The sequence below is a fragment of the Littorina saxatilis genome, linkage group LG7 (assembly GCF_037325665.1).
Source record: "Littorina saxatilis isolate snail1 linkage group LG7, US_GU_Lsax_2.0, whole genome shotgun sequence".
Taxonomy (NCBI): Eukaryota; Metazoa; Mollusca; class Gastropoda; order Littorinimorpha; family Littorinidae; genus Littorina; species Littorina saxatilis.
The window spans coordinates 10,408,813-10,434,031 of record NC_090251.1 but is presented as its reverse complement, the minus strand read 5'-3'; the positions used below and the strand labels follow the sequence as shown (position 1 = coordinate 10,434,031).

The following is a 25,219-nucleotide window of genomic DNA, read 5'->3' as shown; positions in this document are numbered from 1 at the left end:
ATGATGATGATGATGATGATGATGATGATGATGATGATGATGATGATGATTGATGATGAGGACGATGGCGACGACGAGGATGAGGATGAGGATGATAATGACGATGATGAGGACGATGATGATGGGGAGGAGAAGGACGACAAGATCCATTATTCTGTAATTGCCTACAGCACAAACACAGACAAACAAACATATATACGTGCAGGTCGAATTAATCACTTGCAGAACAAAACACAAGATTACAGAAGATTGAATCATTAGGCCTAAAAAAAAAAAAAAATAGGTGTGGTTACGGTAACCCGACCTACCCTATTTTTAGGGGCCGACCCTATAACTTTTTATTACATTTGTCAAAAAACACACACAAAAACCAAGAAAACGAGTGCAGAAAACGCAATGAAAGCGAAATCGCCCGAGTCGCACACTTATTTCCCTGTCATTGTCAAGTAGGTTTAATTTGTTCACATTAGAAAAAAAAGTTAAAAAAAAAAAGTGATTGCCTACCTTCCTACCCTATTTTTGTTGGCTATGTTACCGTAACCACACCTAATTTTTTTAAATTCTTATCATTCGACATTTTTACATGAGTCAGATTCAAGTTTTCTTTTCTTTGTCTTGTCAAGGAATCAAACATGTTGAGCGCATACAGCGTGTGTCTTTCTTTTTGTATACTCAGAGAACGACAGAGGCAGCGACACCACCAGGGAAGAGCAAAATGAGACAAAGGCCGAGTTACACGAACAGGGAATAGAGGTCACTCCAATGCAAAATGCAGCCGTCACAGTCAAGGAAGAGTGGAGCAGACGACCACCCGGCATGGCTGTTGAAGAGGGTGACAAAAGATTGTCCAACGTTACGGGCAACAACACCACCAACACCACATTGCTCTATCCGCCAGCTCAACACCACAGCGATTCAAGTAACGCGCCTGAGACACGTAAACCCGCTGCTCTCACTGATCAAAGACTGAAGAAACTGGAAGACTGGTCGGGCAAGCTGTCTGACAAATCGTCCATGACATCAGATGGCAGAGACACTGGAGTAGAGAAAAGCAGGTCGGGCAAGCTGTCTGACATGACATCAGGTGACAGAGACACGGGAGAAGAGAAAAGCAGGTCGGGCAAGCTGTCTGACATGACATCAGGTGACAGAGACACGGGAGAAGAGAAAAGCAGGTCGGGCAAGCTGTCTGACATGACATCAGGTGACAGAGACACGGGAGAAGAGAAAAGCAGGTCGGGCAAGCTGTCTGACATGACATCAGATGGCAGAGACACGGGAGAAGAGAAAAGCAGGTCGGGCAAGCTGTCTGACATGACATCAGGTGACAGAGACACGGGAGAAGAGAAAAGCAGGTCGGGCAAGCTGTCTGACATGACATCAGATGACAGAGACACGGGAGAAGAGAAAAACAGGTCGGGCAAGCTGTCTGACATGACATCAGATGACAGAGACACGGGAGAAGAGAAAAGCAGGTCGGGCAAGCTGTCTGACATGACATCAGATGACAGAGACACGGGAGAAGAGAAAAACAGGTCGGGCAAGCTGTCTGACATGACATCAGGTGACAGAGACACGGGAGAAGAGAAAAGCAGGTCGGGCAAGCTGTCTGACATGACATCAGGTGACAGAGACACGGGAGAGGAGAAAAGCAGGTCGGGCAAGCTGTCTGACATGACATCAGGTGACAGAGACACGAGAGAAGAGAAAAGCAGGTCGGGCAAGCTGTCTGACATGACATCAGGTGACAGAGACACGGGAGAAGAGAAAAGCAGGTCGGGCAAGCTGTCTGACATGACATCAGATGGCAGAGACACGGGAGAAGAGAAAAGCAGGTCGGGCAAGCTGTCTGACATGACATCAGATGACAGAGACACGGGAGAAGAGAAAAACAGGTCGGGCAAGCTGTCTGACATGACATCAGGTGACAGAGACACGGGAGAAGAGAAAAGCAGGTCGGGCAAGCTGTCTGACATGACATCAGATGACAGAGACACGGGAGAAGAGAAAAACAGGTCGGGCAAGCTGTCTGACATGACATCAGATGACAGAGACACGGGAGAAGAGAAAAGCAGGTCGGGCAAGCTGTCTGGCATGACATCAGGTGACAGAGACACGGGAGTAGAGAAAAGCAGGTCGGGCAAGCTGTCTGACATGACATCAGATGACAGAGACACGGGAGTAGAGAAAAGCAGGTCGGGCAAGCTGTCTGACATGACATCAGGTGACAGAGACACGGGAGTAGAGAAAAGCAGGTCGGGCAAGCTGTCTGACATGACATCAGATGACAGAGACACGGGAGAGGAGAAAAGCAGGTCGGGCAAGCTGTCTGACATGACATCAGGTGACAGAGACACGGGAGAAGAGAAAAGCAGGTCGGGCAAGCTGTCTGACATGACATCAGGTGACAGAGACACGAGAGAAGAGAAAAGCAGGTCGGGCAAGCTGTCTGACATGACATCAGATGACAGAGACACGGGAGAAGAGAAAAGCAGGTCGGGCAAGCTGTCTGACATGACATCAGATGGCAGAGACACGGGAGTAGAGAAAAGCAGGTCGGGCAAGCTGTCTTACATGACATCAGGTGACAGAGACACGGGAGAAAAGAAAAGCAGGTCGGGCAAGCTGTCTGACATGACATCAGGTGACAGAGACACGGGAGAAGAGAAAAGCAGGTCGGGCAAGCTGTCTGGAAAATCTCCCGTGACATCAGATGGTAGAGACACGGGAGAAAAGAGAAGCTGGTCTGGCATCACATCACAAAACGCACTGACCACATCGCGTCCAGAACTTGAGGCGACAAGAGAGGCGACGAAGCAACACCACTGGCAGGAGGCTGGTCAAGGCAGCACGACTACAGCTTGGCGCGAAGAAGACGTTAGGCAGCGGATGGAGCGGCTCAAGACGATGAATCACAACGAGCGGTTGAAGACGATGAATCACAACGAGCGGTTGAAGACGATGAATCACAACGAGCGGATGGAGCGGTTGAAGACGATACATCTCAACATGTCAAGCGCGCGACGTGACGACTTAGAGCGGCGTGGGGTGACGAAGCGGAGCTGGGAGCGCCATGATGAACACGCACAGAGAAGGATGCGGAAATCCACCACGTATTACAGCCATGCCGGTATTGGCTTTCTGTCAGTGTGTGTGTGTGTGTGTGTGTGTGTGTGTGTAGGCTTTGTGTGTGTGTGTGTGATGTATGTGTGTTGTATGTGTGTGTGTGTTGTATGTGTGTGTGTTGTATGTGTGTGTGTGTGTTGTTATATGTGTGTGTGTGCGTGTGTGCGTGCGTGTGTGTGTGTGTGTGTGTGTGTGTGTGTGTGTGTGTGTGTTTTGAATAGATCGTGAGTGTCATGTGCGATTCCAGACCGACCATAGTAAATTTATTTTCACTCACCTGATCAATCTGTGAGTCTTAGTACGTATTGACGGCCGGCCGGCCATCCGTCAGTCCGGGCGTAGACAGTAAAATAACTTTGAGGTTATCTACCCTCGTTAAATTGTGGGTTTCACAGAGTTTCATGTTCGATTCATAAATACATAATGTTGTTTCAAATCCAAACACATATATATAGACTGCTAATGTTCCAAAACTCAGAATAAAAAAAAACAAGAAGGGAAGGTTATTGGAACGTTTAATTTTGACAAAACAAAACGTTACATTTACGGTACATCGACTCAGTGGTTTTTGACTCACATGCGTAGCAAAAGTGAGTCTATGTACTCACCCGAGTCGTCCGTCCGTCCGTCCGTCCGTCCGTCCGGACATCCGTCCGTCCGGAAAACTTTAACGTTGGATATTTCTTGGACACTATTCAGTCTATCAGTACCAAATTTGGCAAGATGGTGTATGATGACAAGGCCCCAAAAAACATACATAGCATCTTGACCTTGCTTCAAGGTCAAGGTCGCAGGGGCCATAAATGTTGTCTAAAAAACAGCTATTTTTCACATTTTTCCCATTTTCTCTGAAGTTTTTGAGATTCAATACCTCACCTATATATGATATATAGGGCAAAGTAAGCCCCATCTTTTGATACCAGTTTGGTTTACCTTGCTTCAAGGTCAAGGTCACAGGAGCTCTTCAAAGTTGGATTGTATACATATTTTGAAGTGACCTTGACCCTGAACTATGGAAGATAACTGTTTCAAACTTAAAAATTATGTGGGGCACATGTTATGCTTTCATCATGAGACACATGTGGTCACATACGATCAAGGTCAAGGTCACTTTGACCCTTATGAAATGTGACCAAAATAAGGTAGTGAACCACTAAAATGACCATATCTCATGGTAGAAAGAGCCAATAAGCACCATTGTAATTCCTATGTCTTGAATTAACAGCTTTGTGTTGCATGACCTTGGATGACCTTGACCTTGATGTATTTTGGTATGAAAAATGTGTAAAGCAGTTCTTAATCTTAGTATATGATGTCATTGCTATGTAAAGGTCAAGGTCAAGCATGTGAGTCGTATGGGCTTTGCCCTTCTTGTTTTTAAGTAGACAGACAGACAATACTTAAGATACGGATAATGCACTTATCTCAAAATTGTCGCGCTTGCAAGATGTTGGCAAGGCAATTATGAATCTTCTTGGTTTTTTTTTTTAATTCTGAGGAGTTATCTCAGGAGTTTTTGAAGCTGGAGCTTTGAAACTTCGCACACTTAAAGGGTTTGATGATTTGCCACCATTACCCTAGTTTGGTTGACCCTCGTCGAATGTTGGGGTCACACTTCTTTTTTTCAAAAGTTGGAGGGTGTTGAGTAGGAGGTTTGCCGTTAGTGCATGATGGTGGTGGGAAGGGTGGTTAGGTGGTGGGAAGGGTGGTTAGGTGGTGGGAAGGGTGGTTAGGTGGTGGGAAGGGTGGTTAGGTGGTGGGAAGGGTGGTTAGGTGGTGGGAAGGGTGGTTAGGTGGTGGGAAGGGTGGTTAGGTGGTGGGAAGGGTGGTTAGGTAGTGGGAAGGGTGGTTAGGTGGTGGGAAGGGTGGTTAGGTGGTGGGAAGGGTGGTTAGGTGGTGGGAAGGGTGGTTAGGTGGTGGGAAGGGTGGTTAGGTGGTGGGAAGGGTGGTTAGGTGGTGGGAAGGGTGGTTAGGTGGTGGGAAGGGTGGTTAGGTGGTGGGAAGGGTGGTTAGGTGGTGGGAAGGGTGGTTAGGTGGTGGGAAGGGTGGTTAGGTGGTGGGAAGGGTGGTTAGGTAGTGGGAAGGGTGGTTAGGTGGTGGGAAGGGTGGTTAGGTGGTGGGAAGGGTGGTTAGGTGGTGGGAAGGGTGGTTAGGTGGTGGGAAGGGTGGTTAGGTGGTGGGAAGGGTGGTTAGGTAGTGGGAAGGGTGGTTAGGTAGTGGGAAGGGTGGTTAGGTGGTGGGAAGGGTGGTTAGGTGGTGGGAAGGGTGGTTAGGTGGTGGGAAGGGTGGTTAGGTGGTGGGAAGGGTGGTTAGGTGGTGGGAAGGGTGGTTAGGTGGTGGGAAGGGTGGTTAGGTAGTGGGAAGGGTGGTTAGGTGGTGGGAAGGGTGGTTAGGTGGTGGGAAGGGTGGTTAGGTGGTGGGAAGGGTGGTTAGGTGGTGGGAAGGGTGGTTAGGTGGTGGGAAGGGTGGTTAGGTGGTGGGAAGGGTGGTTAGGTGGTGGGAAGGGTGGTTAGGTGGTGGGAAGGGTGGTTAGGTGGTGGGAAGGGTGGTTAGGTGGTGGGAAGGGTGGTTAGGTGGTGGGAAGGGTGGTTAGGTGGAATATTCTCAGGAATGGATCACTAAATGGATCAAGTTTGTGTCAGTAAGTCGGACGTGAACGTTCTCTCGAATATTAATTTGTGAAACTGGAACATCAATTTTCATTTTTTATTGTGTTGGGGGTAAGGGGGTGAGGGGGGTTAGGTTCATCTACTGGACAAATTCAGGTCATAAGAAAGAGGGAGTCTTAAAATGAGGGTAAACTTAAAGAGGTAATGAACAGAACATCTGATAAAACAAGGTCTGGCAAGAGTGTAGGGTCTAATCGGTGGCGGGGGTATTGAAAGGAATGGAGTAGTCTATCGGGTAGGGTGGCTGGGGGAGGATGGTAAGACAGGAGAGTTGCTTCTATCTAGGGAGGGGGGTTGGGTGTCTCATTGGGGAGGGAGACTTGTATTTGGGGTCCTACAATGAGGGTTACTCTGTAATGGGGCATGACGAAGGCGAGTCGTATTTGCTTTATTTTTATATTTTTTTAGTAATATTGTCGGTTCGTGTTTTGAAGGTCATGAGTTTGATGCATGTTACCCCATGCTCAAGCCTGTGCTGCGACTTCTGTCTTGTGTGTGGCGCACGTAAAATGTCAAAGCATCACCGCCCTGATATGGCCCTTCGTGGTCGGCTGGGCGTGAAGCAAAAAAACAAACAAACAAACAAACCCCAGGCTTACGGCAGTAACGGCAATTGTATGGGTGTGGGTGCTTGTGTGAGTGTTAGTAAGAGAGTGTGTGTGTGTGTGTGTGTGTGTGTGTGTGTGTGTGTGTGTGTGTGTGTTCAGATAATAATGAGAGTAATGTTTGCATAACAGCCAATTGCCATCATGGTATTTACCTTTTGCAATAATGTTGAGGCTTTTAGTTAACATTATTTGTATGTGTTTAGTAGGTCGTGATTTCAAAATGCGATTCCAGGCGTACGACGGTCTTTACATGAGGGTAAACTTACAGAGGTAATGGACGGAATATCGTATAAAGTAGGGTCTGGAACATGTTTTGTTTGGGGTCTTAAAAGGGAAGGAGCTAGTCTTATTATGGGGTTTGGGTGGATCAGGCAGGAGCAGGGGTAACGAAGGCGAGTCGTGTGATACAACGAATGATGTAACAAAAACGAACAGTGTAACAATTGTTACATTATTCGTGGCGGATGTAGCTTTTCCTTGAAATTGCTATCGAGATTTTCTCTATAAAAAAGGGCTACCCCCGAATAATGTAACAATTGTTACATTATTCGTTTTTGTTACATTATTCGTTGTATCAGTCGTGTGTAAGCATTTGCTTTTATTGTTTCAGAGATAGGGAAGTACTTTGACCAGTGGACTTGCTGCAACATATGCGCCCGTCCTCCGACAAGAAGCAACCAAGGTGAGTAATATCTTGTTTGAGGTGTGCTTAAAGCCAATCCTTAAATGAGCTAAGTCGATTCACGCAGCTCGCTGCATAGCTCTGCGAAGTCCAAGGGTATGCAGGCTGCTCTCAGCGGAGAATTGAGTTAATTATCTGTTCTTGTCTTGCTGTCTCCAACCTCTTTCCAGAATACGCATGTATGACTGCGTGTATTCTCAACCAGCGCGAGGTTTGCTTCTGTTTGAGTACTTTACGCTACCAATTGTTTTTTCTTCTAATTTGACTTGTCAATACGATGTGGGACCGTCACTGGGATTTCGAGTTTGATTCAATATATTTCAAAGAGTCACAGTATGAAATAATACAGGTAAGTTGTTAGTTTTGGTACTTAGGGGTCAACCTAAGCCGATGAACACATCCTTCACTTCGGTATCGAGTCTGATTTCTTCGTCCATCATGAATCAAAAAGCACTCTTCTGACAAAAAGAACAACTTCGCCACAGAGTTACGGCGTAGCTTCGCATGTCAAAACTTGCGAAGCGAAGAAGGGAACGAAGTTCTTTTTACGTATGAAGACTTTAAGAAGCTTCGCGAAGTCGACTTAAAGGCACAGTAAGCCTCCCGTAAACCATCACAGAGCTCCCCGAGCGTCTACATACAGTACAAGCATACTTCCATTTGAACGCTCACCGAACGGGAACATCCTGGCTGCTTTCTGTCGAGCGTGAGACATTTTCAAAGAATTTATTTTCGTGGATGAGTCCTCTACAGCAATGGCGCCTCGTTTTGGTGCTGGCAGTTTTGAGGAAAATCACGCCCGGACAGTAAGCCTCCCGTAAACCATCACAAATACTGTCAGGCTTTTACACACAGTACAAACACCCTTCCATTTGAACGCTCACTAAACGGGAACATCCTAGGTGGCGGCTACGTAAAGAGCGAGCAATTTTTAAAGAATTAATTTTGCAGATTGTCTCGAACACTTTTTGGACCCATCCTGAACTCAGGTCAAAAATGAGTTACTTCCCTTCGGGTCTCATTCTATCGATGTAAACTGGCCATAGCCGTGGATCGATGATTATCAGAATGTTTTTGGACCGTGGTGCGTTTTTGCGCTAGACCTAACTTTTAAAATCTAAATAATAAATTGACAGCTTGTTACACAAACTTTCTTTAATCATAAAAGAATTCTTTTTTCATCAAGACAAGATCAGTACAATTCGAAGTTGTGAAAGTTTGAAAACAGAAAAGCCCGGAAGCAGGGTCACGCAAGGGTCGTAGCAGACGACGGTTTATCGTGCATATCGCCGTTCCTCTCAACAGTCAAAAACCATCACCAGAGTTCTTGTGAACCAGAGCCGTTTGTTTCGTGCATAAAAACGTGCTATTGTAGATAAGCTCACATCGAATCGCATTCAAATGACTAACTGACGACTACATTGTGAAAAAGGGAAACTGGATCACACGGGTTCACGATGGCTCAGGGGTAAGATAAACCACGCAAAAATAAATTCTTTGAAAATTGTTCGCTCTTTACGGAGGGCACCTAGGATGTTCTCATTCGGTGAGTGTTTAAATGAAAGGGTGTTTGTACTGTGTGTAAAAGCCTGACCGTATCTGTGATGGTTTACGGGAGGCTTACTGTGCCTTTAAGTCTCAGAGGAGACACGGCAGACAATATTCCTTCTGTTCAGATCACTTAAACATTAGGGCTGACTCGTGGATGCCCAACTAGTTTAACCTACTCCCTGAAAACAAAGGCTAAAGGTGGTCCTGCATTGAGCAAGAAGTAGACTTCGCAAAAGTTGTTATCGAAAATGTAGTACCAAACGCCCTGCAGCCAGCTTCGCCAAGTAGACTTTGAGTAAATGTGAGGTTTTAGCCAGGAGTTTAGGGCCTGACAAGGATCGGGCAACGCTGATCAAACACGAACACACCTGCACACACAAACAAACACACATTATCGCGCGCGCACGCACACACGCGCACACACGCACACACACACACACACGCACCGCCCTAGCCGCTGGCACCTCTGTCAGACCTGTGCACCAGCGCTCTGAAAAAGAAAGCTTCCACGACTGATTCTGAGCAACCAATCACATCCTCTTCAGTCTGAGTTTGAAGGGCTGCCGTCAGGCCGGTGACACAGGGTGCATGTGGCCCACAAGAGCTCGTTTAAGAACTCTTTTATTCCTACAGCAATAACCATTTTAAATGCTAATAATAGGGTGGGCAGGAGTGGAGATGATAAAAGTTTGTTAAGAGGGGTAGATTCTTCTTCTTGATAGTGTGATTTAATGTGATTGGGTTTGCCACCCGTTGTCTCCAAGAGCATTGGGAGTAGGATGTTAAAAAGTATACGTTTATTTTCCAAAAAGGTACTTTATAAAAAGTGATAAAATTTCAGAGCCACTTTGTAAAATCAATGGTTAAAACAGGTGATTCAGATTTGTACAGAGAGAGCTTAAAAACAGATATATACAGCACAAAGGCCTTTTTTCGCTTCACTTGCAGTTTAAGAAAGCTATCTATGCCACAGTGACGCACCGAACACATTCGCTCACACAGATATGGGGTATATACACATGGTACTGGCCTCTAAATAATGTTGCGTATAAAATAGTTTGTCGTATATTGACGAGTAATTACATACATCTAAAATAGTTTTGAGAATAAAATAGATTTTCACCTAAGGAACGAACAAGAGAGTAGTTGGGGTATGGTGTGGAGGGTCTATTAGGGTGTGCGGTGCACAGCTACCGTCCCGCCGGGTGGAGCCCTGGCCCTTCGCTCCCGGCAGGGGGTGCCGGCGGGCGCGCACACCCAATAGTAGTTGGGGTATGGTAAGCGAGAGTTGAGATGTGGTAGGTGTGACGTCTCAAGACACGAACCCCCTTCTTTCTGGGGTGGGGGTGGAGTGGGGGAGGTGGGGAACAGGGACGCGTACCCGCTGTACGCACAGGGAGGTGGGGGGATGGACCGGTTGAGAGCCTTTTTGAACGCGGCACAGTGTTTTAAGCCCGTCCGTTGGAATACCGATCTCGGCTAGCCTGAGGCTTATATAGGCTTGTGCGCGGATCACTCTGAAAGCCGCTCTCCCCAATTCTCAAAAGGCCCGTCTAGCACGGCATGATGGGAGGCACCCGCTATTGCCGCGGCCCGTTATTGCCGCAACCCGCTATTGCCGCAACCCGTTATTGCCGCAACCCGCTATTGCCGCGGAACTTTGTTTGTTCTTTTTACATTTAGTCAAGTTTTGACTAAATGTTTTAACATAGAGGGGGAATCGAGACGAGGGTCGTGGTGTGTGTGTGTGCGCTGTGTCACCATTTTCACCTCTTTTATGGTATCTATGACCATCACAAATCAGCTTTCCCTCCTCTGTCACCCGCGCAAATGGAAGTCTGTCTGTCATTCATGATAGCCTACCACGTCATCGAAAAAAACCGGTAGAAATGACGTTGAGCATGGAACAAACCCTCACAGTTCTGGCGTGTGTTGACAAAACCGAGTAAGTCCACTGAAGCGTTTTTTTTTATTGTATGAGTCCTCTGACAAGAATTTTGAAACTATCATTATACGAAAATTAGGAACCCCTTAGACTTACTTTGTTTTGCCAAAACATTCATGCATACTTAAAAAGTTGTTTTTGGTTGTGGACTTACTTGTTCATATCTGCTTATTTAAGGACTCTAAAAAGTAGAAATGAACACAAAAGATGCGCATTGATTTGGTTTTTTTGATGAACGAAAAATATCTTCTTTTTTTTAAATGGACTTACTCGGTTTTGTCAGCACACGGCTGTTACGCGTGATTGTTCTGAAAAGTGACTATTACATGATTGTTCTGAAACTCTACTATTTATTTCATCGTAAACATGTAAGCCCTCATACGTGATTGTTCTGAAAGCTTACTAATTTACATGATTGTTCTGAAACTCTACTAAAGGTAAACTTGCTTCACCCGTGAAATGTTGTCAGATATGGAACAATAATAATGTATACCCCTACCCCTGGTGGTTGCTGTGTAATAAAAAAAAAGTGTCACTGAAAACAGATGTGCTAATAAATTTAGCTTTCATGTGTGTGTATGTGTGGTGTGTGTGTGCATATGTACTCAGTGCACTGGCGTCGGAAACGGGGGGGGTGGGAGGCAGCTGTTCCTGGGGTGGGGGGGCAAACATGTCTTTTTGCCCCCCCCCCCCTAACATTTAGGATGACACAAATATTCAGAGAGAGAGAGAGAGAGAGAGAGAGAGAGAGAGAGAGAGAGAGAGAGAGAGAGAGTTGATAAACAAAATACCCCCCCCCCAAACACACACAAAGAAGTATATTGTCTCGCGTGCAAGAACTTTATAGCCCAGACTCCCCACACATTTCGCAACCCCGGACATCTCCTCACGTCTCTAAAACCCCTCTCCACTTGAATTTTTAGTTCATAAAAAAAAAAGTTTCATTTGTAAAAATTATTTGTTGTGCCTTTCGTCTTTAACGGGGCAAAAAGTAGCTTCCATTTTCCCTCTTTGCCAAGCCTTTCGATCCATTTTGGTGACCTCGCCACCTAAGCATGGCAAAGAGGAAAATTCAAAAGTTTCTATGTGTCCCTTTGAACCTGTAACTTGAATTTTGAGTTGGGAATACTCAAGAAGAATCATTACATTTTTGAAGATTATATATAATTTTTGTCTTTGAACATTTAATTTCAATTTTGAGTTGAGAACAATAAAGAAGACATGTTCAATGTATGAAATGTTTTACTTGTTGAGTTTGTATTCATTGGGCGGGGGTTCATTGTATCAAAATAGTGTTCCATTTACATACAGACATACACACAGACAGACGGACAAAGTGAATCCAGTATACCCCCTCCAACTTCATTTGGCTGGGGTATAAATATCAATATCACTTAAGATTTAGTATCATTGTATCAAAATATTGTTCCATATATACATACAGACATACACACAGACAGATGGACAAAGTGAATCCAGTATACCCCCCTCCAACTTCGTTGGGCAGGGGTATACATATTGTTTCATATCTGACAACATTTCACGGGTGAAGCAAGTTTACCTTTAGTAGAGTTTCAGAACAATCATGTAAATTAGTAAGCTTTCAGAACAATCACGTATGAGGGCTTACATGATTACGATGAAATAAATAGTAGACTTTCAGAACAATCATGTAATAGTCACTTTTCAGAACAATCACGCGTAACATACACACACATGAAAGCTAAATGTATTAGCTCATCTCTGTTTTCAATGACACTTGTTTTTTTATTACACAGCAACCACCAGAATTTTGTATATGAATTATTCAAATGGTTTGATAAAGTGTCAGTTGATATGAACAAACCTCCCCCACCCCCTACACCTAAAAAAAAGGGAGTGGAGAGACGGATCAACTCAAACACACATCTGAAGCTGTCGCGCACACAGAAGACGGATCAACTCAAACACACTTCGTTGGGCAGGGGTATACATATTGTTCCATATCTGACTACATTTCACGGGTGAAGCAAGTTTACCTTTAGTAGAGTTTCAGAACAATCATGTAAATTAGTAAGCTTTCAGAACAATCACGTATGAGGGCTTACATGATTACGATGACATAAATAGTAGACTTTCAGAACAATCATGTAATAGTCACTTTTCAGAACAGTCACGCGTAACACACGGCAGAGTTACCAACTCTGTTGTTTGATGGCATCTAACTGGCGCACATTTTTTTTAACAAAACCGGAATCAGGGGATCTTTCTTGCGGGAAAGTTCCGCGGCAATAGCGGGTTGCGGCAATAACGGGTTGCGGCAATAGCGGGTTGCGGCAATAACGGGCCGCGGCAACAACGGGCCGCGGCAATAGCGAGTTGTAACCGGCATGATAGCCAAATCTGTGTTTGTTTAGAAACTTTGACAGCTGATAGCTTTACGAAAAATGCATGCATTAGAAATCGGTTTGTTGCTATAAAACCAGCATGAAAAATACTTTTAAACCATGTTATAAGATATAACTTTGGAAGTCTAGACCAAAGAGTAATTATGATTAATTACTCAGAATTAATGACCGATTAACGATCAAAACCCAGCAAAATGAAGATTGCTAAACTCTATCACTTCCTGCACCAAATACAACTCACTCAATTACAAAATGAACTCCTGAACGTTCCATACATGTGGTAAAGTGGAACTTATGACAAGTTATGTGAGGTAGAAGTTGATGCAGAAACACAGTTGCTAAAATGACGCGTGTGACGTCACGCGGCGAGACACCGGTCCAAACTGGGGAAAACTTTGATTTACTAGATCCAAACATTTATTAATGCACTTTAACTCAAAAAGTATCTAAAGGGAATACGAAATGAAGTGCACTAAGTTAGATTTACGAAAAGGTTACAATTATGGAGATAATAAAGGAATTCCACACGTCACCTACTGGGCGCTACAACTCAGATAGCGTCGAAGCTTTGGGGTCGAAGCTGATCGAACATTAAAGCAATTTAAGGACCAACAGGGCCTTAAAAGGTACTTCAGCACGAACATACAGCAACATTATGTCTATATCCATCGATTATTGACATCTAAAAGTAATATAAAGCCTTAGATTACATAAAATACCACGTGCACTCAATCAATCTAAAAATAGATTTTATGCGGGATAAAAACATGGCCGCCGCTCAGATGTAAATAAGCTGTTCGTGTCGTCTGCTAAGGCGCAGAAAGTTTGTAAAGGCACTTGCTGTAAAGGCAAAAGTCTAGGGCACTTGGCTGTATACGGGCGCTAAAAGTGCACATTGTCACACAATCACACCCACACGCCCACGCACAAACGCACGCACGCACACACACACACAAACACAAACACACACACACACACACACCTATTTTTGTGCTTTGCACGTTTGTGTCCACAGCGAACGTTGCCTACAAGAAACCAGTGTCCAGTAGTCCTCTGTATACAGTAGACGAGAGGGCCTGCGCGTGTAACAATGGCAACATGTCTTCATCGTATGCCTCACACTCGCTGCCATTCCCGAACGGCTGTCGCAGCTCTTCAACAGGCACGCGTCATTGGTGGTTGGTTGATCTAGTAGACCACTTCACCATTCCCTCCGTCACCATGGTAATCGCCCCGGCAAGTAAGACATTGGTCGATGACACCACGATGAAACTCTTCGGGGCACACATTTTGCATTTTGTATTGAAGAGACGTTTTGGCTGGTGTCTAAACTGTTTGTATTTTTTTGTATTTTTTGTATTCAGTGTATATGACAAAACCCAAGAAAATCAGCACACGTAACAATATGATGTCATACAATGACGTCATTTTGTTTCTGAAGTAGACAAAGAAAATGTTCAATTACTTTTTTTTTTAATTTATGGTCTGAATCAACAAACACATCAAGTAACGTGGAAAACACACACACATACGTGCATATGGTCACAAAGGAGGACTTTGAGAAGGCACCTACCAATCGGGGACCACAAGAAGGAACAGAGTTTAACGTCTTCAGAAGCTCCAATAAACAAGTTTTTGGCGCCAAAAGATTTGATGGCTCATTTTGCCGCAAACCTTTGAAAAAAACCAAACACATTTGATGGCTCATTTTGCCGCAAACCTTTGAAAAAAAAAACCCTGGTTTTTTTTTCAAAGTTTTGCAGCAAAATGAGCCATCAAATTTGTTGGCGCCAAAAACTTGTTTTGGAGCTTCTGAAGACGTTAGATCAATAAAACAAATGAGGACTCAGTTTTGGGTCCCTATTTGGGTTTAGGTCCTTAATTGTAAGGTGTGCAATTCCTGAATGGTGATCATATGCTAACACACACACACACACACACACACACACACACACACTGACACACACATGCACGCACGTAGGCCTACTTATACACATACATGCACATACTCTCTCTCTCCCCCTTTCACCCTCTCTCTCTCTCTCTTAACCTTGCTCTCTGAATAACACCCCCACACACACACACACACACACACACACACACACACACACACACACACACACACACACACACACACACACACACACACACATCTATCATACGGCAGTGCACTTGTGGGATTTGAACACCAAACGACATTTTGTCTGTTTGTGCTAAAGTCCATCTGATTGTGCTTGGGGCGTAGCCTAGGCCTTTTTTCTTTTACCCAAATAGCAAGGAATACAGTCAGTATTCCGATTGCATGTACCTTCTGATTTTCGTTGGAGGCACGTACCCAGCACGTCAATCGCACATAAGAAGGCACGTACCCAGGTTTACAATGGGTTAGGTTGTTTTCTTGCATTTTTCTCCCACGACCCCTTTACGTAATTCATCGCCAGACTAATCAATGAACTCAAAATAGGCTGCGCTTTCATAATATTGATGATGAATTAATAAATAACGAAGAAGGTATTGGCCAGAAAAGTCAGCAATTTCCTTTTTTTCCCAAAAGGTAGAGCGAAATCAGCGGCCGCACAGACGTATAGGGCAATAAATGGTAATGACTGTTGTACCACTTGCAAGTCAAAACTGTTGTGCATCTTCTTCTGTACTTGTTTTGCAAATCATGCTGGTGTTTGTTTCTACAAATGGGTTTGCCGGAAGCAACCCACCACATTTTTCACTTTTTAGGTGGATCAAAAGTTCCGTACTAAAGGGCCGACCAGACTTGGACGCCGTTTTACGGTATATGCGCCGCAGGCCGTTTTATGCGTCGCGCGGAATTTTGCCGAGTGGCCACACATCGACGACTTTTTTCACAACGCGGTATCAGTGGAGCGGAAGCGTCAAGGTCACCTAAAGGCAGGAAGGTTCAGTTACATCGACTGCCACGCCGCGAGCGGCTGACGTCATCGCTCTGGTTTGCTCTGATTGGTCAAATTTCCGCCGTTCTATGTCTGTGTCAGAGAAATTAGAACACGTTCTATTCTTCTGCAAATAACGCTACGCGATCATAGCCCGCCGCGGCGCGCCCAAAACGGGACCGTTTTGAGCATAAGTCAAATGTGGACAGGGTCGGCCTGGACTGTCTGGACAGGCCTTTACTGAGGTGGATCAGATTGTCCAGGGAGGGTCCACGGTGTGATCTTGGCTAAATCTAAATTGTTCTATTGTCCCTGTAAGGTCACATACTTGCAGGGTTTGGTGACAGCTAGAAACAGTGGTGCACTGGGTTTAATCCTAATCGATTTCCACAGTTATATGGGAGGGAGTTCCGGCGGTTGAGAGAGAACTATTCATTATTGACAGTTCATTAATGGAGAGCAGTGGATGATTTGTAATGTGTCTTATTCATGTTACACATGACTATTTTCTTTATTGTAATTATACTTTTGAAAACACTATTCCAAATGTAGATTTTTAGTTTGAAGAAAAATGAAACAAAAAGAAAAAGACACAAAACCCAAATAGCAATACAAAACTCTTCAGTTTTTAGCTTGCCTGGTGAATAGTATTCTGTCTCTAATTTTAGTATGCAATGTGTCTGCTCGACTGCTCTGCTGGCTGTAAGCAGTGGTTGTTACTTCCCATGGCTGGAATCACCACGGACACACTCTGTTAAGAAAGCTATACCGTCAGTAGCCATCGGGTCTTTTTTCAGGTAAAGTTTAAATAAACTACATACAACTGATTTACGTTTTGGCGAAAGTGGGTTGTGTGAGCAATGGTTTTTGTTGTTGATGAGCTAGATCTGTGAAAATGCTTACGCTTCCTGCGTTTGACCGCTGGACGTGACCCAAGTCTGCCGGATCCTGGTCAACTAGCCAGGCCAAAAATTGGTCGAGTTTACGTCTGTCACTGAAAACAAATCATTTTCTTAAACGTGTATGGACCAGGTGCTTTTTTACACCCCCGGTATAGGGGTGTGTATAGGATTCGGTCGATGTGTTTGTTTGTTTGTTTGTGTGTTTGTGTTCGCATATAGATCTCAAGAATGAACGGACCGATCGTCACCAAACTTGGTGAACAGGTTCTATACATTCCTGAGACGGTCCTTACAAAAATTGGGACCAGTCAAACACACGGTTAGGGAGTTATTGGTGGATTAAGATTCTACAAGGACTTCTAGAGGCACATATTAATGGTCAAAGGGAAATAACCTTCTCAGTTGGTGGCAGTGAGAATGGTTATTTCCCTTTGACCAACGGGGGTGTTTTTCCTACCTCGGAGGAATTTCTTGTTTTCTTCTCATTCACGGCTTTACAGGTGACGAAAGTGACTCTTATGAAAGTGGGTATTTAAAACTACCTCTCTTGTTCTCATACACTGTCAAACATATTCGAAGTACGTGAGGACCGGGACCCAATGTGTGGCTCATACTCTATTTTCAGGTGACAATCGACGAATGTATAATACCTTGGTTACGATCGATGGAGTAGAGTGCTACAATTTCGGGACTAACGGCACGAAGCTACAAAAATTAATCGGTTGGTTTCTCTCTCTCTCTCTCTCTCTCTCTCTCTCTCTCTCTCTCTCTCTCTCTCTCTCTCTCTCTCTTCTCTCTCTCTCTCTCTCTCTCTCTCTCTCTCTCTCCTCTCTCTCTCTCTCTCTCTCTCTCTCTCTCTCTCTCTCTCTCTCTCTCTCTCTCTCTCTCTCTCTCTCTCTCTCTCTCTCAGCTTGGAACAACTCATTAACATCATGCACAGATATATTGCCGTTTTTATTCATTTTGACTTACCTGAGTTGTCAGGAGAGCCTTAGTCATAAGCAGTGTTAGGCAGATCTGTTTACCCTTACTATTTTGGAGTAGTTTATTACTATTTTTTTAGGATTTTTGGGGAACAATACTCCATTTGAGACCAGACTACTATTTTAAGATGCCGCTTCAAATTAGGTTTGTGTTGCTATAAATGTTGGCGTTTGTAACCACTGGTTTACTATTTTTGTCATCAAATTACTATTTTTTTACTTGACTATTACTCTTATCAAGCTGTGGGGGTAAACAGGTCTGTGTGAGGTCGTCCGGCCTGCGGCCAAGCAGGCGGTAGACTGGATCTGACTTGAAAGCACCGGTATTTCGTTTGTTTGCTTTTTGAGAATAATATTTAGCGTTATACACGTCTGGATTGCGTAATATTTCAGTTGGCTGTTTAAATCCACTTTAAAGGTCACATTTATGTGAATGATATTTTTGTCATAACCATACTTTTCTGAACAAAATGATAGTCAAAAAATCATTTGTTTTTACTTTTGATCAGTGTCGATCTGTACACAGACCTCCTAGTTTTGAAAAATGGGATTCTTGCCCGTTTTTTAAAGTTTAATAACTCTCAATGTATCTTCTTCTTCTTCTGCGTTCGTGGGCTGAAACTCCCACGTACACTCGTGTTTTTCCACGAGTGGAATTTTACGTGTATGACCGTTTTTACCCCGCCATTCGGAGGAAGCATGCTGGGTATTTTCGTGTTTTTATAACCCACCTAACTCTGACATGGATTACATGATCTTTTCCGTGCGAACTTGGTCTTGTACTTGCGTGTACACACGAAGGGGGGTAAGCCACAAGCAGGTCTGGACATAAGTTGACCTGGGAGATCGGAAAAATCTCCACACTTGACCCACCAGACGGCCGCGGACGGGATTCGAACCCTCGACCTTCCGATTGAGAGGCCGACGTCTTACCACCCCGCCACAACGCCCGTCTCTCAATGTATCAATCTTAAAGACTTCGAATGTTGTACAACATTAGTACTTTGTACAACAGTACTTTGACATTTACGACATGACTTACATGATATCTGTTTAATTTAAAAGCTAATTACAGCTCCGTAAAATGCCTCGATATGCACTTTGTACCCTTGAGACAATGGTCCTCCCCACCATTCGTCAAAGCAGATTTAGACCGTTGGTTTGAAAAACCTTTTGTCTAGCTTACGCATGCACATTCCGTGCCATACATAGCTAAAACGCTTTGCATAACAGAATCAAACACACTCTCCGTTAGAGAATACCACGGTCTGAAATGACTACCAAACACAACATTCAGATTTGATAAAATAGAACGTTCAAACACTAATTCTAAGACCTTCCTCGTGTGTGTTGTCATCTATTGATCTCCCAAAACGAACTCTGTAGCTCTCGGCTCAATTTCAATTTCTGTGCATGGCTAGGTTGAAACTTGAAATGTGACATACCTCTTCTTCTTCTTCTTCGTTCATGGGCTGAAACTCCCACGTTCACTCAAGTTTTTGCATGATTGGGTTTTTAAGGTGTATGACCGTTTTTACCCACACACATTAGCATGTACACGCATATAAATTATGCACACGTGCACACACACACACACACACACACACAAACAAGCACACACACATACATACACACACACACACACACAACCACACACGCACATGCCCAACCACACACACAAACAACCACACACACACACAAACCACCCTTAACACACACTCACACATACTAACGCACACACACACACACACAAACATGCCTTTACATAAACCCAGACACATACACACACACACACACACACACACACACACCCAGACGCACACACACCCACACACACACACACAAACACCCTTGCAGTCACGCGCGCGCACACGCACTCATGTACACACGTTCTGTGTGTGTGTGTGTGTGTGTGTGTGTGTGTGTGTGTGTGTGTGTGTATGTACAACATGTGACTGTGTGTACGTGCGTGTGTGTGAGTGTGTATGCATGCGTGCGTATGCGCGCGCGCGTGTCTGCGAGTGTGTTTATACGTGTCTATGTGTGTGTGTGTGTGTGTGTGTGTGTGTGTGTGTGTGTGTGTGTGCTTCTGTATCTGTGTGTGTGTGTCACTGTGTGTGTGTGTTTGTCTGTGTCTGTGTGTGTGTGTGTGTGTGTGTGTGTGTGTGCGTGTGTGCGTGTGTGTGTGTATGTGTGTGTGTGTGTGTGTGTGTTTGTGAGATAGTGAGAGAGAGAGAAAGAAAGAAAGAAAGAGAGAGAGAGAAAGAGAGAGAGAGAGAGAGAGAGAGAGAGAGAGAGAGAGAGAGAGAGAGAGAGAGAGAGAGAGAGAGAGAGAGAGAGAGAGAGAGAGAGAGAGAGAGAGAGAGAGAGAGAGAGAGCAAGGAAGACAGAGAGAGACTGCGATAGAGAGAAAGAGACAGAGTCAACCGGCAAGCTCAGTACAGTGCAATAGTGTCACGTTTCAATATATCACGAAAGGTGATTATGAACGGTTAGTTACTACTAACTAACTAACCACACCACGATCCACTCTCGCAGTCATACAAATAGATAGAATCAACAAAAGTATAAGTTTCAGACGCCTGTTTATATACTATCACGCCACCTCCCGCGAGACTTCACTCCAAAAGATGTTTTTACGTTCAAAACGTAAACAAGGGGTCACTGACAAAAATGCCAGTTAAAGTTTAGAAAATGATAATAACACGCTGATCCCGTGTATAGATAGAAAAGTTACTGATCTGCCTAAAAGCGCTGGTTAATGCAGGTGTCACACGCCCCACGTTGTCACCACTCAAATGAAATCATAAATACACAAGATGACAAGGTGGTATACAGGGTGCAATGACATGGTGCACTTAGCTTTTTGCCACTGAGTGGGCGACCCGTGAATAGTCTATCTCCACAACTGCTCCGTTGAATGAAGTGCCGACTGGCGTAGAAACGAAGCAGGGAATAGTGGAGATATCAGGCGCCTCACTTAGTCGCTGAAGATCCTCCCCGTAGTCTACCAGAAAATAGCAGACATGTAGAATGGTAGGATGACGACAGCGACAGCAACCACCAGTACACCAGATAAGTAGGAAAGAAGGCTGCAACAAAAAGCATCGGTGCACTAAACATGCCACGCTACCCTTCACACTCCACCTTTAAACATGTCACCCTTCTATATTTCATAGAGCACGTGGGCCTGCACAAACGAACTTTTAAAACAACAAATCAGCCATTTTCCTTCCTTCTCTCCATATCTGCAAAAACCATTTTCAGATTATTATTTTAGCGTCACAAAGAGCAAATTATGCGCTAACATGGAAAGAACAACAGAGAGTATTTCATTCCACAAACACAGACTCGTCAACAGTGTTAAATAATGATTTATTACCTCAACAGCCTAATGTAAGTAGCTCTCCTTTAAGCGAATCCGCTCTCTTTTGAATGGCGTCCGTCCGTCGACGAAAATACCGCCATCCCCTTCTTGCTGATTTACTTTATGCGTAGGAAAAATCCCCCGCTCAGCCAAGAATCAAAACCTGACAGCCTTGCCGTCAGCACAGGTAAAACAGCGAAAAGTTTTCTCTCCTTCGTAGTTTCCGTAAAGCCCTACTTTACCATGCAGAACGGCACGCTGACTTAAAATAATATATCACCAAGTGTAGAAGACCATCTAAGGATGGAGGAAAAACGATCCTTCTCTGTCGCTGCCCTGTGTTCAAGTGTCCTTTCATGTCTTCCCCAAACAACCTTGAAAACATCACGTGACTCCACGTGTCCCGTATCCAGTTCAGTCACAGTCGATTTCGCCAAGCAAGGAAAATCACGCACGTGGAACCCCTGTATCAAAATATCACCCCTCGCATGCCAGCCAGGCGTTGAAGAAAACGTATTTCCCGTGCTAAGCTCGGTCAGCGGAAAATAGCCGTACAAGCACAGGCGCTTTTCGTCGCAATTTGAGAAAGGCACCCCACAGAGTGTTCCTTTCTCGACCTATGTCACTAAATCGTGACAGAAAGTTAAAACGAAGATAGGTACAGAAAAGCGTGCTATCCCGCTTAGCGCGACCTTCTTCTTCTTCTTCTGCGTTCGTGGGCTGAAACTCCCTCGTACACTCGTGTTTTTTGCACGAGTGGAATTGTACGTGTATGACCGTTTTTTACCCCGCCATTTAGGCACCCATACGCCGTTTTCGGAGGAAGCATGCTGGGTATTTTCGTGTTTCTATAACCCACCGAACTCTGACATGGATTACAGGATCTTTTTCGAGCGCACTTGATCTTGTGCTTGCGTGTACACACGGGGGTGTTCGGACACCGAGGAGAGTCTGCACACAAAGTTGACTCTGAGAAATAAATCTCTCGCCGAACGTGGGGACGAACTCACGCTGACAGCGGCCAACTGGATACAAAATCCAGCGCGCTGCCGACTGAGCTACATCCCCGCCCCTAGCGCGACCATTACCGCACTATTCTGGCTTGTCGATTTCACTGCCTTTGCCACGAGCGGTGGACTGACGAAACTACGAGTATACGGTCTTGGTGAAAAAATGCAGTGCGTTCAGTTTTATTCTGTGAGTTTGACAGCTTGACTAAATGTAGTAATTTCGCCTTACGCGACTTGTTTCCCTCTCTGTCTGTGTTACTGTGTGTGTCTCCCCCCCCCCCCTTATTTAATTGCCCCCACCCCTCCAATTTGTTTAATAAAGAATGTTAGTGAGAAGTCGACGTATTTCAGTGCATTATCGGTTAACTAAATGATTAATGACGCCTCATTGTTCTTGTTTTTCTGTTTATTCCCTAGCCACTAATGACTACACTTGCAAAGCTACTGTGCGCGGTCGCTATGTAATGGTGCAGAAAAAAGATGACCCTATTGGCACGGGAGATTGGAGTGTGCTCATTTTTATGGAATTAATGATCTATGGTGAGTCGTTCTTGCGGGAACACACACACACACACACACACACACACCACACACACACATACACACACACACACACACATACACACACACACACACATACACACACACACACACATACACACACACACACATACACACACACACACACACATACACACACACACACACACATACACACACACACACATACACACACACACACACATACACACACACACACACACACACACACACACACACACTCACATACTCTCACACACGCTTTACTTGTCAATAAGAAATGACTGATTTTTATCTTCGAACAAGTCTCAGGAACAATATGTTCCCCTCAAATTAACGCAATAGAGACAACTAGGATAGGTGGGGAATCAAGACGAGGGTGGTGGTGGTGTATGTATGTATGTGTGTCCGTGTAGAGCGATTCTTATAAAACTACTTGACCAATCTTGATGAAACTTCACATGAGAGTTTCTGGGTAGACATCTACTGGTTTTACATCATCATTCACGGGGGCAACATGATCATATTAAAACCCAGGTCAGACATCTACTGGTTTTACATCATCATTCACGGGGGCAACATGATCATATTAAAACCCAGGTCAGACATCTACTGGTTTTACATCATCATTCACGGGGGCAACATGATCATATTAAAACCCAGGTCAGACATCAACTGGTTTTACATCATCATTCACCCGTCGCGATATAACCTTGAATGGTTGAAAACGACGTTAAACACCAAATAAAGAAAAGAAAGAATCATCATTCACGGGGGCAACATGATCATATTAAAAGCAAGGTTAGATATCTTCTGGTTTTACATCATCATTCACGGGGGCAACATGATCATATTAAAAGCCAGGTCAGACATCTTCTGGTTTTACATCATCACTTCACGGGGGCAACATGATCATATTAAATTTAAAGCCAGGTCATACATCTTCTGGTTTTACATAATCCTTCAAGGGGGGGAAAATTATTATATTAAAAGCCAGGTCAGACAGCTTCTGGTTTTACATCATCACTTCACGGGGGCAACATGATCATATTAAAAGCCAGGTCATACATCTTCTGGTTTTACATAATCCTTCAAGGGGGGGAAAATTATTATTTTAAAAGCCAGGTCAAACATCTACTGGTTTTACCTGATTCTTCACAGGGTCATTTTAAAAAGCATCTGATGTGTTGTTTACAGCGTGTCTTCCCGGTCACTACTGGTTCGAGCCTCGATGCATATGTGCGCCATGCGTGTCGCCCTGCAAGTACATTTGTGATAACCTTAACGGATGCAACACAATTTGTAAGTTGTTCTTAAGAACTAGATCTAAGGATTATGTGTCAAACGTTCATTGGCAATTTCCTGTGATATGATAAGTAGTATGGACTCAATCAAACTGGCAGGTTGCTCTGTTATCGTACAAATGATAGATTCGACAGCACATGGTAAGTTCCTGTCATCTGATAATCAGATTGGTAACCTATGTAATATGATCGTGTATTTTGGGTGAAACAAAATGGTAAATTGATCTTATGCGATAACCATTGCGGATGAACAATTGTGGCAGCTCTTGTAGTACAATGATCAATATTGATGCAACTCAGATCAATTCACGCTCCAATACAGCCACGTTATGCTACAACAGAATTGGTAAGTTGATGTTATGTATATAAATTATGTGCTTGTTTTTTTCTTTGGGTATTGAGGAGAGTCTAACTCGTAATAATGACCCTACCAGCTCTGCTTTTGGGACCAAGATAGCCGATCTGGATACTAGATTGGTAATATCTATGGTGACCTTAAATTAAATGAGAACTTTTAAAACCAATTAAATGTAAATGTGGACAATATTTGTTGGAAAATGATACTGAAAAAAAAAAAATCGAGAGAAAAAAACTTTACTTTAAAAAAAAAAAGTTGACACTTCCCTTCAAACTTCAAGAATAAGTACATTAGGATGACGAAATGTATGCATATATGTATGCATCTATGTATCTCAACAGGTTTGGGGGGGATGTGTCATTCTGGGCTAGCCCAGAAGGACACATCCCCCAAACCTTAGATATACATAGTTGTATACATATATATGCATAAATATTGTTTCTAAAGGTCTTAATGTACTCATTCTTAAAGTTTGAAGGGGGGTCAAAATTGACTAGGGGGGGGGGGGGGGTCAAAACTGACTAGCCCAGAATGACCTCCCGGTCAAACTGGGCTGCTTCAAAATAGGCTGCTACACCGGTCAAAATCAAAGTGACGCTTTGGTCAGTTCGAAGCATTATCGTAAATAACACAATGATATGCAGCCATCTAGCCTAATCATTGACTTCTATGCAAACCTAAATATGATTAGGACAATATCAAAGATAAAAGGGACTTTGAAAGAAAGAAGTTAGATAGATATATATAGAACTAGAAGGGTATTTTATTAGGATTTGCGCCAGCAAGGTGCGCGCGCATCATCGTATCGTCTGCTACGGGGTAGGGGACTCCGTTTGTACTGTACTAGGCTGTTTCGCTATGCGATGGTTAGAGTAGGTATT

The 25,219-nt window shown here is 44.1% G+C and overlaps 1 protein-coding gene across 1 annotated transcript; it reads left to right on the top strand.

Annotated features, from left to right (window-relative positions):
• The first annotated feature begins 45 nt into the window (after positions 1 to 45).
• LOC138972061 (S-antigen protein-like) lies at positions 46 to 24,738 on the top strand. The gene is made up of 4 exons (XM_070344902.1): positions 46 to 156; positions 679 to 3,130; positions 7,014 to 7,085; positions 24,680 to 24,738. Exons 1-4 carry the CDS (start codon positions 46 to 48, stop codon positions 24,736 to 24,738), a joined length of 2,694 nt encoding a protein of 897 aa, XP_070201003.1.
• The last annotated feature ends 481 nt before the right edge of the window (positions 24,739 to 25,219 follow it).